Raw genomic sequence first — 15,285 nt, 5'->3', positions numbered from 1 at the left:
GGGCATCTAGAGGGGTCCAGTATCCCACTACTCCAGGTGGGAATGGGGGAGGTGAGGAGGAGAGGTAGGGAGACAGCAAGTCTGTATGTGGCCATCCTTGCACAGAAAGTGCCATCAGTCATGCCTTGTTGGTCTTCTGCTGTGAGTTCAGGGTCATCCTGGGACCCCACCCTGCCACACCAGTATGTCTCTTTGTAGTGGCTGGGTCCAGGGGTAACTAGGTATGTGTGGCAACTTGCTAAAAGCTTTCCAGGCAATTGGTGCTTGTTTGCCTTTGTGTCCTTTTTGTCAGTGAATCTAGTGACACAGTCCACAATTCCTTGTTCCTGTTTTCTGTAACTTCAACTCCAGCCCAGGAATCTCTGCATGAATTTGAATTTAATGAACACCAAAAGAGCCCTGGCCTCCAGCTGCCTGTCATTTTGTGGGGACTAGACAGGGCTACAGGAAACATTTTGTTTCAGTAGCAGTAAAGACATGCAGGTAACATTTAGGATTGTAAATGGACACCATAGCCCATGGCTAGTCAGCACTCAGTGCTCTGGCCCAGGCACAGTCTGTTGTTCACAAAGTAGTCTGCTGTGAGGAGTGTCCCTTGGTGATATATGAACAATATTTTTAGGAATGAGTTGCTGTGAGGAACAGCTGTGAACTGGTGCCAGCAGACTCCAAAATCTCCACATCCCACCTCTGGTTGCTGGACCAAATTTTGCTTCTCTGAGGTGACTTTTAAATGCCCACAGCACACTGACTTTCCCCTTCTTAGCAGCAAGAAAAGAATTTAGAAACAGTCTTAACCAGGTGTGGGGCTGGAGAGATGGCTCAGCGGTTAAGAGCACTGACTGTTCTTCCAGAGGTCCTGAGTTGAATTCCCAGCAACCACATGGTGGCTCACAACCACCTTAAATGAGATCTGGTGTCCTCTGCTGGCATGCAGACAGAAGACTGTATACATAATAAATAAATAAAATAAAGTAAATAAAAAGAACCAGGTGTGGTGGCACACACTTGTCCTCAGGCTTACAGCAAGTTCCCACTGCCTGTGGGTTGCTGCCCACTTTGAGGTGTTCTTAATATTAGAAACAAAGCAAATCTCAGGGTTTCATGTCAGTAGTAAGTGACAGTGACAACATGTCACAGCTAGGAAATTGCTGTAAGGGATTGACTCCACTCAGGAATCAGCACTAAGAAAATACCCATACGCTGGGACTGCTGGTGCACTCAGGAGGCAGAGGCAGGAGGAACTCGGTGAGTTTGAGGCTAGCCTATTCTATATATAGGAAGTTCCAGGGCAGCCAGGGCTACATAGTGAGAGTATCTGAAGAAGAAGAAAGAAAATGATCCTTAGGAGTTGCTGTCTTATGAAGGACAGTTTGTCACACACACAAACTCAATTTTTACAAAAACCAAGTGTGCAGGCATGCACACATGCAAAAGTGACTGAGTACTTGCATACGTGGACTGGCTCCTGATCTGGGGCAGAACCTCTACTATGAGATGTGGGGCCACTTTGAGGGAAAGGGGCTGGTGGAAAGTTCCTCCGTTGTTCTAAACTATTACAGTAAAAGACATTTCTTCTTATGTTTCACACTTGAGTGAGATTTGAGAGGGGTTTAATCAGGACTGGTTAGAATGTGTGTATATTCCTTTAGTAGGTAAAAATATTTAATTTTTTTCTGCTTCAAAAGTTGTTTTTCACCAGGTGGTGGTGGTGGTGGTGGTGGTGGTGGTGTACACCTTTAATCCCAGCACTTGGGAGGCAGAGGCAGGCGGATCTCTGTGAGTTGAAGGCCAGTCTGGTCTACAGAGTGAGCTCCAGGGCAGCCAGGGCTACACAGAGAAACCCTGCCTCAAAAAAAAAAAAAAAAAAAAAAAAAAAAAAAAAAAAAAAAGTTGTCTTTTCTTCATTAAGACAAAACAAATGAATTCTAAATCAATCAGTAAATAAACAGGGGTCATCATAGCTTGGCCTGTGCCACTCAGGAATCAGTTTTCCACCTTCCACTCACCATAGGTGGAGGCCCTGCCAGGCTTGAGCAAGAGTTCTGCTCTCCTCTGTCACTGCCTGGTTTCACATGGCCATTTTCAGAATAAATAAATGTATGTCCACCTAGAGAATCAGAAAATGGCCACAAGATCCAAACCTGCTTTAGAGTCCTGGTACTGTTGTTGTGCATCCTGTTAGAGAAGCCACTGAGCTAGGTCAAAGCTGGAAACTTAAGATGCCAGCCCCCAGAGTCCTAGGGGTGCCAGGTGTAACATTCTGTCAGTCTGAGCCCCTTATTGTGGGCTTGTGTGTATGTCACTTAAATACCAGGTGTCATCAGCACTACCAGCTTCCAAGAACTTCGACTCTCATGCTGAACAGTCATCTTTCACTTTGTTGTAGGCTGTTGAAAATCTTTGTTCTCACAAAGTCTCCCCGACGCTCTACAAGCAGCTGCGCCAGGTCTGTGAAGACCACGTCCAAGCCCAGATTCTTCCCTTCAGAGAATATCCTTTTTTTGCTTTGCTTTTTTTGACTCATGATATTTCTGTTTATTACACAAATGTTTTTAAAGTGGGATAAAAAACTAATGAATATCATTAATGTTCAAGGAATAAGTTTTAAATCCTCTTTTGTAGAACAAAGGGCCTAAGTTTGTTTCATAACTGATTATAATAGAATTTTAAGTGAAATTTGTAACATCTAAATTACTGATATGAATGAGGGTAAACAGTCTCCACTAATGCATCTAGTTGGAGTATTTAGGGAAATTTCTGAAAATGCCTTAATGTTTAAGTTCTGTCCTTTACCGTCTGTATTCAATTTCTATACTATGTGACAAGTCCCCACAAATGTAGCTCCTTCGAACATACCCAGTTTATTTTGGGCAGTTGTGTCTGTCAGGAATCAGGATACAGTCCTGTAGTTTGTCTGCTCATTGTCTTACAGGCCCAAGTCAGGGTGTCTGGAAAGCTGTCTTGTCTGAAGGTAGGTCTCTCCTGGCTCCCACAGGTGGGTAGTCGGAATAAGGTCCCTACTTACCATCCGGCCAGAGATCGGCTTAACTCGAGAACTGTGTTCAGATCCTTGCTGCATCCAGTTTCTCCTGGTGGATTGTGTGCTTTTGTGGGCAGGCAGGAGAACCTGCTTGTCTGGTCTGAGACTGTACCTTCTAGGACAGAACCAGACAAAGGAGTGGTAGCTGTGGGGTTCAGTTGGAGAAGGGAATTATTCAGGCATGTGCTGTATGTACACAGCACAGGACAGAAAGCAGCTTAGGGTTTGTTGCCCTGTCATCTTGTGATTCATGCCCACAAGGATATCTGTATGACCTGACCTCAGGCTGGTCCCCAAACCCATTGCCAGTTTTAGGACACAAATGTCATGTGTAAAGCCCATGCTGACCTCTTTGACTCCATGCTTTCATGTATAAAACAAATCCCAGAACCTGCCTACTGAAGATTTTCTCCTGGTTCAGGAATCTTTTGCCTCCTGTGGCACACACTCATCAAAGGAAGCATGGTCCTGCCAGCTGTGCAGGCCCTGATCATGCAGAGCAGCAAGCGAGCAGTTCTGCTGGGCATAGAGGCCTTGATGGTCTAGGTTTCTGCCATTTGGGCTTCTGTCGGGATACCTCTATAGTCTCTGGCAACTGTTCTGAACTAACGACTGCAAGATTGTACAAGATGACGTGGTGACTACACACCCTAGAGGAACCTTCCAGCACGTACTCTTACCTCACTCAGGAGATACCAGTGAGGCATATGTCTGCCCCTTTCAGAGCACTGGAGGAGCCTGACAGCCTAGGCCAAGAATGACACCAAGTGGTCAGCAGCCGTGTTCTAAGACATCAGTACCCATCAGGGTCAACTCATACTGTTTTGCTCTAATCCCACTCTGCCGGAAACCACTTTTTGATTACCTACATTAATTATCCTCCTAACAATTAATCCCACTCTGTAGGTTGACCATAGTGGTCACATATTTAGCAAGCCTTGGTTCCTACCCCATGTCTTGATGGTGGATTATAGAAAAGTAACTGTGTGCCTGATTTCTACCCTCCAAGGGATCACAGCCCAGGGTAGAGGCACTGTTCTTGGTAACAAACCAGGATTACAAGAGTCATGATTTGCTGGGCGTTGGTGGTGTACACCTTTAATCCCAGCACTTGGGAGGCAGAGGCAAGGGTAGTCTACAGAGCGAGTGCCAAGATAGGTGAAAAACCAGAGAGAGAGAGAGAGAGAGAGAGAGAGAGAGAGAGAGAGAGAGAGAGAGATGATTTGTTTTACAGGAGGCAAAAGGCATTAACATGTTAGATGTCCTTAGTGACAATGCGTCTTGAACTCAGACACATGCAGCTAACAGCTGCAGAGCAGTAACCAGGCAGAACCCTGACCGGGCCTTGGAGGCTGGGGAGGAGAGCACTGCATTGGGCCTTGAAGGACAATGGGATGTAACCAGACAGCATGAACACTAGGGAGCGCTAAGTGTGTTCTTAAGAACTGTGCACATGGGCTGGAGAGATGGCTCAGTGGTTGAGAACACTGTTCTTCCAAAGATGGGATGGCCCTAGAACTCTGGTCAGCATGCAGCCTAGAACCTTCACCTTCTAACAAATTTCCTGTTAGGTGCCACTGGGCATGAAACCAGGTTCTGGAGACAGTACTGTGAGTAACACAAGATTCAGCCTTGGAGCTTCCCTCTAATGGAGATAACAGAGATAGGTGTTTATGTAACAAAAGCCCATGTGCACCTGAGAAGGTCCAAAGAGGAGATGGTGCTGCTGGATGGCCTGTGCAGAAGCATGGCAGGCAGAGTGAGAGGATCCCACAGGCAAGAATCAAGAGTTGCTGCCACAGGCTTCTGGAAGAGAAAAGCCAAAGAAGGACAGCTCACCTTTGGCCTGCAGTGTGACTGGCCCCGTGCTGTGTGGAGGGTCAAGCAATGCACAGTTTTGGCCCAATGTATTGACCAATGGGGAGAATGGTAATGAAATAGCCCGAAACAGATCAATGTTAGATGATTTTCTCTACCTGATTGAGATGCTGAAGCCAAGCAGCCAGTGATTTGGACTGAGTGCAGCACGTTGGCCCTGGGGATTAGCACTACAGACAGCAGTGGACACCCTCTGCAGCATAAGTCACTGTGGGGTTTTTATTGTACCACGAAGGGTGTGCTTCACTTTCACGATGGTGCAAGTCCTTCACAGGGATTGAAATGAGACAAGAATGACTGCCAGAAAGCTGCCTCATCAGAAGCCACAGCAGACCCTTCTGTCACCTGTGCATCTCACTGCCTAGAGTTACTCACCTCTGGCACTGTGGTAACGCTATAAGCCTTGCATCCTGGAATTGACTGAATTCTAGCAGGTTGCTTAGGATCTTGGTAAACACCTGCTCCATGGTACTAGTTCACTCTTTGGTATTTTTTTCCATGGAAAATATTTTAAAAACAAAAACATGGTTGATCTGGAGGCCTGTGTAAGTTACTTAGCAAGCTCTTTTCTTAGAGAACATTAACAGTAGACCCTTGCATCTTAGAGATGCTGGGGGGGGGGGGCACGACTCCTCTGGTTATTGGTGACACCTGAGCTGCCAGGTGGCATCAGATGGACTAGTGTCAGTTTAATTCTGTTTTAAGCGTAAAGGCCCATCAGGGTCAATGCCACACAGCTCTCACTGGCCATCATGAATGCAGTAGGAACTTTGCAGATCCTTGTCAGGCTTGTGGCATCTCTCAACTTGCTGAGTGTTCTATGACCATCCTTTAACTTGCTTTACACAAATGGTGGTCTGGCATATCTTTCCATCGTAGAAACATTTTCCAAGGGTAACATGCTGACCACTGAGCTGACAGGCCTTTCCTCTGACTGTCTAAATGTGTGACTATGCTTCCTGAGACTTAGGAGGCAAGAAACTAGACCTCTTTGTCTGACCTACTATGGTTATGGCCACCTGCACAGACGTGCCTGTGTATGACCTCACTGTCTCCCTGAGCATTAGCTTCGCCTCCTAAGGCTGGGCCAACATCACCTGCCTCCACCAGCTGCCCTTGACTGACTAAAGACTGGTGCTTTTCTGCCCTGGCTGTGCACACTTACCAAGTTTCTCCTCCATCTGGGTGTGCTGTGTTTCCTCATGTAAGCTGAGTGTGAGTGGCCTGCCACACTTGAACTCATTAACATGGGTGGTGCTGTGTGCTAGTAAGTGGCAGGCAGCACTAAAACACAGGACACTTGGTGCTTTCCACCTACAGGGGCTGCGTTTTCTGTATTAGGAAGCTCAAAGATCAAATGAGAATGGACAAGAAAAATCCTCTAGAAACCCATATTCGGTGTCTTTACTTTAAAACTGTATTTTGCATGTTTCTTAAAGTGTAGCCCAGGAGCTGGAGAGGTGGCTCATTGGTAAAAGCATGTGCCACTCTTGCCAAGGACCCAAGTTGCAGGACCTATGTCAAGCAGCATACTTGAGCTCCAGGTGATGTGACACCTTTGGCTCCCATGGGTATTGGCCCCAGCACACACATACATACAAATCAAAACAGTAATAAATCATTTAGAAAAAAATCAGAAAATTTAAAAAGTAAGTAGGACTGGAGAGATGGCTCAGCAATTAAGAGCACTTGCTGCTCTTGCCAAGAACTGTTTGCTTCCCAGAACCCACATGGTGGCTCGAAAATATCCATAATTTGGTTCCAGGGGATCTGATACCCCTTCTGCTCTCTTTGGGCACTACACACATGTACACATACATACATACATACATACATACATACATACATACATACATACATACATGCAATTATGTAATATCCTAATAGCAAGTTCCAGGTCAGCCAGAGTGCATAGTGAGATCCTATCTCAAATAAATACACACGCGCGCGCGCGTGCGCGCGCGCGCGCACACACACACGTATGTGTAGTATCACTTAAGCCATATATACTGGCACATGCCTGTAATTTCATCTCTGAGGACACTGAAGCAGAAGGACCTCAAGTTCCTGACTCAAAAACAGATGAGCACAGTGTGGTGGCTAACACCTGAAATCCCAGCATAGGGGAGACTAGGAAAGGGAGATTACTTCATTTTAAGCCATTCTTGGCTGGGGTGAGACTCCCAAAAGTACATATACAGACATACATATGCACACTTAACAGTCTAGCAGAGTGTAATTTGGTCATAAAAACTACTTTGTATTAGTGTTCTAACACAGTTTTTGCTGGACAAGCTGCTACCACTCTTGAGCTGTCAGCTCCCTGCTATTATATACATTTTTTGACTGTGGCACACTCAGGCCCCACCAGACACCCACTCTAGAAGGTCATTCATAGAGGTATGCTATGTCCTGACCCTCAGTGGGTGAAATCCAGCCACCCAGATGAAGCACTTATGCCTGGTTATTTGTGTCAGCTGGCAGGAATGGAAAGTAACCCTGCAGAGGAGAGAGAGGGGAGAATGGAAGCCCAAGTGGAGCAATGAGAGACAGATCCAAGGGGATGGGATGAGTCAGGTAGGTTACTACAAAAGGAAATGAGGTGGCAGTGGGCAGAGGCTAGGAGGCCACTCATGGGTTGGGAGCTGCAGGTCTGTCTATTTGTAAACTGGCATATGAGCCACAAGTGTTTATTCTTTACAACCTGGAGGCTGGAGCTCTAAGGCCCAGGCACTAGTAGACTCCACTGGTAAGAGCTTCCTGCTTTGTAGATAGGATGAGGAGGCTCTCTCGGGTGTCTTTTATACCTCTTGGGATTAGGTTTTCACTGTGGATTTAGAGGGACGTGAGTATTCAGACTGTAGTATAACTTACAGTGTATAGTGGTATTATGATCATACTTTCCGTGTTACTAGAAGGACATCTAGCAGGGAAGGATACTGAAATTAAAGTGAAACTTGCAAAAATGGAATGGACTGGTGTGTTTGAAGTTTCCTTAGCAGGTCTGCACAGACTCACTAGACAGCGTTTTATTTCTAAAGAAGATTAACACATGCTGGCAAGATCACTGCAGACAAATGGTAAGATTGCAGCCCTTCATCGGCCCGGGTTCTCTATCAAAACTACTGTTAATGCCTGTGTTGACTCACTCACACCTGCCCACTTGTACTCTGATTTTACAAGCCTCTGCACTGACAGATGTAGTGATTTCTTCACACCTGTCTTAACCTGCCTTCCCACCAACTTAAGGCCTGAACCAGAGACCCTTCACCCACTAGAGTAGGGTGGGGAGGTGAGCTTCCTCACACTCTTCCAGGAAAGGGTGCTGGCCAGGTCTGCCTCTGTGTCAGCAGTCAAGTGTGCACGTAGAAGAAGGCTTCCTAAATTTTTAAAGAGGCTCCAGGTGTGTAATTGCCTTTTGGCCTGAGTTCCAGCCCCTCACTGTAGTTAGATGGCAAAACCTCAGGTTGTGGAGGTGTCTAATTTGTCTTCCCATGTGTGAGTTTTTGTGTGGTCCTTTTAGTGACCTGTGAGACAAGATAGTGTATGTGGCTTCTTCACGTAGACTGAGTGCTTGCTTGCTAATGATGAGGAGCAGGTGATGATGGTTTTGAGCCATGTGGGTTTGAAAACAAGAATGTCCATTAGGGAAGGTGTTTTCAGATGTCCCAGCACTCGGGAGGCAGAGACAGGCAGATCTCTGTGAGTTCAGGGCCAGCCTGGTCTACAGAGCAAGTTCCAGGACAGCCTCCAAAGCTACACAGAGAAACCCTGTCTTGGAAAAACCAAAAGAAAGGAAGGAGGAAGGGAAATAAAGGAAAGAGAAAGAACATTTCAGGCAGGAATGGAGGTTCTTTATGGGCCTGTAATCATATTTAGGAAGTAGAAACAGGAAAATAAGGGAGTTTAAGGCCATGAAACCCTCATCTCAAAAGACTAGTGATCAGCCATCCAAAAGCATCATTGTGTCATCAGTTGGGAGAAAATTAAATTTCAAGTCCTTGAGGTTGAATGCTTTAAAATCCCTGTAGTCTGGGATGAAAAATACCAGAAGAAAAAGTCAAATTTATAAAAATGGGGGACTTAATGTGAGAGGGTTTTCTATCAAGAGGTGATTGCTACACTCAATGTAGAGTGGTCCACACAGTCTGATCTCGAGTCAGCATGTGACTTGGGAAGTGGATATGGGAGGGGGTGGGGAGAGTAGGGGTGTGTGGGAGGGGGTATGTGTGGGAGGGAGGGGGCGGAGGAGAGTGGGTGTGAGCGTCACTCCTTTCTGGTCCTCAGATCATGATAAGAAGCATATTCTTGTTTCTGGATCGCACCTATGTCCTCCAGAACTCCATGCTGCCTTCTATCTGGTGAGTGTCTTCCTGTATCCAACAAACCCTGCTGTCCTCTCTCTGTTAGAGCAATAGCTTCACTCCACAAAGCCCTTCCCAAAACTCTTGAGCTACAAGCTGAGGGAAGTAGGATTGTGGAATAGAGAAGAGGTTGCTTGGCACAGTACAGGACGAGGGAATCCGGGGGAGCAAATGTGGTTCCCGAAGCCTTGACACCTTTTGGCTCACCCAAGAAGAATGGTGAGCCATGGTCAGAGACAGCAGATTCACACAAAAGCAAATTGATTGTTGGGTGCCTGTTTGACATGAGGAATCTCATTACCTCCCAGGTGGTCAGCTTGACCTATCCAGGAAATAACCTCATTTATGGTAGACACATAGGCATCCTGGACTGGCCAAACAAGCATTTGTGAGAGGCTTTTCAAGCTCTGGGTATAATTAGCAAATAGCAACTGGAGCATCCATTGCTGACCTAACTTAACGCCTTGTTCTGCCTTGTGCCTGTCAGGGACATGGGCCTAGAGCTATTCAGAAACCATATCATCAGTGACAGGATGGCACAGAGTAAGACCATTGATGGGATCCTGCTGCTCATCGGGCGTGAGAGGAGCGGGGAGGCTGTGGACCGCAGCCTGCTTCGCAGTCTGCTAAGCATGCTCTCGGATCTCCAAGTGAGTGAGGCCACCTGCAGGTGCCTGCCCCAAAGTACACACAGGCATCAGAGTTGTAAGTGGGAAATAGCATCACCAAAGTATGAGTTGAAATGGGATTATCTAGTCCTTAAGGGGAGAGTGCTTGAGGCTAACCCCACACTACACAAGGACCACAGAAGCAAAGGTTGATAAATATTGAAAATAAACCATAAGCAAAGGTAAAATCAATTACCAAAGTACAAAGGCTAAATAAACATTAGTGTTGAGAGCAGATAGGGTCCTGGCCTGGTAGGGACATGATGACTACATCTGCAGCCTGCTGGCTCAGAAAGTGGAGGCATTAGTGCTTGAAAAGGGAGACTCCTGCAAGAAGCTAATCAGAACTGCTCGTTCCCTAGGTATATAAAGACTCGTTTGAACTGAAGTTCTTGGAAGAGACTAACTGTCTATACGCTGCAGAAGGACAGAGGCTGATGCAAGACAGGGAGGTGAGATATGCTACTGCATTTGCTTTAACCCACTCTTCATGGAGCCATTCATGATGACTGCCGCTCCTTCCTATGCACACACTTACCAGAGTCTCCTGAAGTCCTCAGGGACAAACTGCTTGTTGTAGAAGTTCATTACTTTCCCTTAAGAGATTTTTCCCTTTTTTTTATCCTCTAAAGTAGTTTCTGGAATAGCAAAGGAGCACATATCTAGACAAGAGGATAAAGAATAAATCCTAAATATGAAAGACAAATAATTAAAAGAATCAAAATTTGTCATCTGTATAAAGCACTGATAAAGAATTCTCCCCAGAAATACATGAGACAAAGAGTCTATAGTAGCAATATCACCTGACCATGTTGAGCCTCTTCTTAGGTCCTGGAGTGCAGTCCTAAAGGGAGCCCTGAATACAGACAATCACCTGTCCAGCCTGTCAGAGGAGGGTTTAGCTGAGGCAGTGCTAGCAGGTAGCCCTGAGGACTGTTCACCCCAGACAACTAATGTCTGTTTTCAGTCTCTGCCACAGGGCACCAGGTTGCCAGCAGGCTTTGGGCTTTCTACCCAGATAATACTCGTAACTCACCCACAGGGCCCACTGGTGTTTATCTCTGGTCCCCAACACTTTGTAGTAAGCAGTGAGTGTAACCTGGGCACTAATTTTAGAGGTGATTCTTGGCCTCCTAGTTGTTACTCACATCCTTCCGCCCTGCCCAACCCTGGAAATGTATTAACATTTGACTTGAATGTGTTTGCTGCTATTCTACAATTTTATGAGGAAATCGTGTTATCAATAATGTGAGAAATGTTTTTGTCATGATGTTTAATTTTTTTGGAAGGTTCCAGAATACCTTAACCATGTGAGTAAGCGTCTAGAAGAGGAAGCAGACCGAGTGATCACTTACTTAGACCACAGCACACAGTAAGCAATACTTTTCAGTTTCTCACAGACCACATACTTTCTTGCTGCATATTGAAATTGCAGGTGGTGGCCTCAGCACACTCCTTAATTCCAGCACTTGGGGGGCAGAGGCAAGCAGATCTCTGAGTTTGAGACCAGCCTGGTGTACAGAGCTAGTGCAGGACAGCCAGGGCTACACATACCAAAAAAAAAAAAAAAAAAGACCTTGTACCTCTGGTTATTCACCCTGTGTGCTCTGAGGCTGTTCTGCTCATAAGGCCGTGCTTTGCTTATAATTTGTATTTCTTATCACTTGCTATCACTAGTGGCCTGGTCAAAGACAGTGACACCTGAGCATCTGAGTACTTTGTTTGCTTGACAGAACTTCACTGAATATGAGACTCTTCACTTACATGCTTTTTGTTTTTTAAAGATTTATTTTTATTGCTTTGAATTATGTGCAGTGTGTGAGTATTTGCATGTGAGTACAGGTGCCTGAGCAGTCCCACAGGTTTGGATCCCCTAGAGTTGGGATGATAGGTGATTATGAACCATCTGGGGGAGTGCTGGGTACTGGCCTCTGCAGGAGCAGTGCATACTCTTAATGCTGAGTCATCTCCATCCCCTAGTTACAAGGTTTTGCTAGACATCTTAAGTGACCATAATTGTTACGATACAGTATACTTTTTTCCTGTTTTCATCGTCTTTTTTTCTAGACTTTGGGTTGATTAGCAACTAGGGAAATAAAAAGGAAGAGAACATGTATGTTTGTACAGGATGGAGAAGGCATGAAGGGGACATGGTAAACCCATGTGAAGCTCCTGTCCTTGTGGGGCTTGGGACAAGAGAAAGGAAGGGGTCAGGATCTCAGGAGACAGAGCAGGGAGTTCAGGAAACAGCACCTTTAAGAGGGTTGTGTTCTTCCTCTCCAGTGAGGGATGCCATGGGTCCTAGCCCAGAGCTGAGCTGGGGGATGCTGGGTTGCTTGGGGATGTCAATGTGCTCCTTACAGGCGCACTTACTTAGGGGAGAAGAGTCAGGAGGAAGCCACACTGGCCTCCCTCAAAAGGACCACTCATATCTCTGAACTCCATTTTCATGGAGGGTGGGATATGAATCCTGCCTTTTGCCATAGGTGCTGTGGGGTGTAAATAGATTAGAAAGTTCGTTATAGAAGGTTGGGCATAGTGGCGCACACTTTTCTAAAGATCAAGAGGCAGAGGCAGGTAGATCTCTGTGAGTACAAAGCCATCCTGGTCTACATAGCGAGTTTTAGGCCAGCCAAGGCTACACACTGAGTCTCTGTCTCAAAAAGAAAAAAAAAGAAAAGAAGATGACTTGCTGCCTGAGTTCAATCCCCAGGACTCCTGAAAGTTCCCTGGCATCCACATGTACTGTGGAGTGTGCACAGTTTTGAAACACTGGTACTTAGATACTGAACTCTAGTAATCTTCCATATGAACTCTAAAATCAAGACTTGAGAAAGGTCTAAAGTTAGTCATTCTTAGAATAAAACAGATTCTCCATGATCTTCTGAAAAGAAAAAATGAGTTATGAATAAGAAAAGGCCAGGAGGCTGGGTGTGGTGAGACATGTCTGTAATCCCAGCACTTGAGAGGCCAAGCTCAGAGCTGACTTGGTCTACATAAGGACAGGACAGACCCTGTCTTGGGTAGGGTAGGGGTGGGGGCAGAAGGACAATGTCTGTACCTATGACTGTAGTGGTGAGGCCACATTTTCCACTGGTCTTGTGTGGGACCCATGTGCCCAGATCTCATAGCAGGCTGTTTCCATGAACAGAAACCTGCCCAGTAACCGTGGGGGTGGTCAGGGTGTGGAATGGAGCTGGAGGAGTGCATCTCAAACCTAGAGTGAAGACGAGACAAAAAGTAGGTGGTCGGCCAGTCTTTAGAACCGTGAATTGTCAATCTTTCCTGTGTTACAGAGGTGGGGAGCAACACTGACAACACACTGGGAGGCAGAGTAAGTGCAGGAAGATTTCAGGTAGTGATGGAGGAGAGAGATCAGAGTCTAAATTGTGAGGGAGATGGTAGTTTGCCACAGAAAATACTTAACCCTGTAGATTGTAGGCCTGGTGATGCCACAGCATAGAGCAACCAACCATCCTGCCTAACAGACCAACATGACAATGAACACAGAGACCAGAGTACTTCAGTAGGCAGAAGCAACAGGACTGTAGACTACATTGCTAGATGTGTCCTGACGGCTTCTAGACGGCTTCACCAGGCTCACTCTGCAGGGTTCTAGGCTCAGTTTATGTCTACAGTTCAGGAGGCTTTAGCAAGTGGCATCAAGGGTCAAACCATGACTGGCAGAGGTAGAAATGAGAAACCAAGGTTAGGACACCTTGTACCTACACCAACCAGCAGGCTCCTTGGGTACTCACTGTCTGTGTTATTCAGCAAGTTGTGCTTAGAAATGCTGCAAGAAGCTAGGTATGGTGATGAATGCCTATTATCTCAGCACTGGGTAGCAGAGGTAGAAATACTATGTGTTCAGGACCAACTTGGGCTTTGTATTGAGATCCTGTCTCATGAAAGAGAAAAAAAAAAAATGAAACCTGGCTTTAGAGTTGACAGCAAAAGTCACAGTTGACAGTTGGCATGATGAAAGCTTATCCGTTAGCCTCTGCCCACTTGGCTGTAGGCTGCATGTTCTGGCTGAACTTTCACCTTTGCTGGCTAACCCGTTCTCTGCTGCTGACACTCTGTTTTTCTTTTATAGGAAACCCTTGATTGCCTGTGTGGAGAAACAGCTTTTAGGAGAACATTTAACAGCAATTCTGCAGAAAGGTAGATTTTCCCATCATGTGTGAATTTAAACTGAATTCTAATCTTTAACTTTGAAATTCTGGAAGCATTGTACATAACTTCTGGAATTGTTATTTTTGTAGGACAAACTGTTAAGACCCTTGTTTAATGAACACTGGGTTACCATGAACATTCACAGAAGCCTGTGCTCTTTCCAGAGGGTGATTTAATTGGCGAGGGATTGTCTTGTATTGATAGCTCTGTTGTCGCCAAAATAACTGTGGGAGGGGCTCTGTGAATACAACTTGGTCTATGGGCTAGGTTTCAGGCTAGCCAAGACTACATTGTGAGACCTGATCGTTTAAAAGATTTTTTTAATGTAACTAATAATTTTGTCCCTTCAAAGTCTACTAACAATGTCCAGTATAATTGAAATGAGGACTTTTAATGTGAGTAACATGACTTGTGTGTAACTGTCTCCACTAAAAGGAAACCAAAGAGCTATTTGGAGAATGTTTAATTCCAGTCTAGGACAGGAAGGACAGAAGAGAGCACTCAGCATCCTGTGGTCACTGGGATCATCTGAGTGGCCTTAGAGCCACCAGCAAGCTCTTGCTAGAAGGACAAGGCAGAACCCTGCAGCAAAACCTCACAATGTACTGAAATTCAGTTTGTGTTCTTAAATCTGTGAGTTCATAATGACACAGAAAAGAACTTTTAAAAACTAAAAAGAATAATTTTAAGGAAAAAAAAAAAAAAAGACGTGGCAGGCTGGAGAGATGGCTCATAGTTAAGAGCACTGGCTGCTCTTCCAGAAGTCCTGAATTTAATTCCCAGCAACTACATGTTGACTCGCAACCATCTGTAGTGAGATCTGGTGCCCTCTTCTGGTGTGCCAGCAGACATGCAGACAAGAGCACATGCAGCAGTTAGGAGCCCTTGTTACTGCTCAAGACCAGAGCTCTGTGCCCAGCACACACAACAGACAGCTCACAGCTTCCTGTAACTCGAGCTTTGGGGATTCAGTACTCTTTCTCTGGCATCTAAAAGCACTCAAACTCATGTGAGCACACATAGGCACATAAATATTTTACAAGAAAAAAAAAAAAAAAGACAAGCGTGTGATAGAAACTTTCATAGGTTCCAGTGCATACTTTGATAAGCTAAATTATTGCAAGGAAATGGTAAACTATGCTTGTAAAAGCTTGCT

The 15,285-nt window shown here is 45.5% G+C and overlaps 1 protein-coding gene across 1 annotated transcript in view; it reads left to right on the top strand.

Moving 5' to 3' along the window:
• The window catches only part of Cul4a (cullin 4A), a 40,296-nt gene that overhangs the window by 7,814 nt on the left and 17,197 nt on the right, over positions 1–15,285 (top strand). Inside the window, exons 3-9 of the mRNA XM_027387823.2 lie at positions 2,390–2,493; positions 7,932–8,001; positions 9,209–9,282; positions 9,773–9,935; positions 10,316–10,405; positions 11,243–11,325; positions 14,050–14,117. Coding sequence (XP_027243624.1) covers positions 2,390–2,493; positions 7,932–8,001; positions 9,209–9,282; positions 9,773–9,935; positions 10,316–10,405; positions 11,243–11,325; positions 14,050–14,117 — 652 coding nt within the window. The remainder of the gene's footprint in view (positions 1–2,389; positions 2,494–7,931; positions 8,002–9,208; positions 9,283–9,772; positions 9,936–10,315; positions 10,406–11,242; positions 11,326–14,049; positions 14,118–15,285) is intronic.

The sequence above is a fragment of the Cricetulus griseus genome (assembly GCF_003668045.3).
Source record: "Cricetulus griseus strain 17A/GY chromosome 1 unlocalized genomic scaffold, alternate assembly CriGri-PICRH-1.0 chr1_1, whole genome shotgun sequence".
Classification (NCBI taxonomy): domain Eukaryota; kingdom Metazoa; phylum Chordata; class Mammalia; order Rodentia; family Cricetidae; genus Cricetulus; species Cricetulus griseus.
This window is presented reverse-complemented; position numbering and strand designations above follow the sequence as displayed.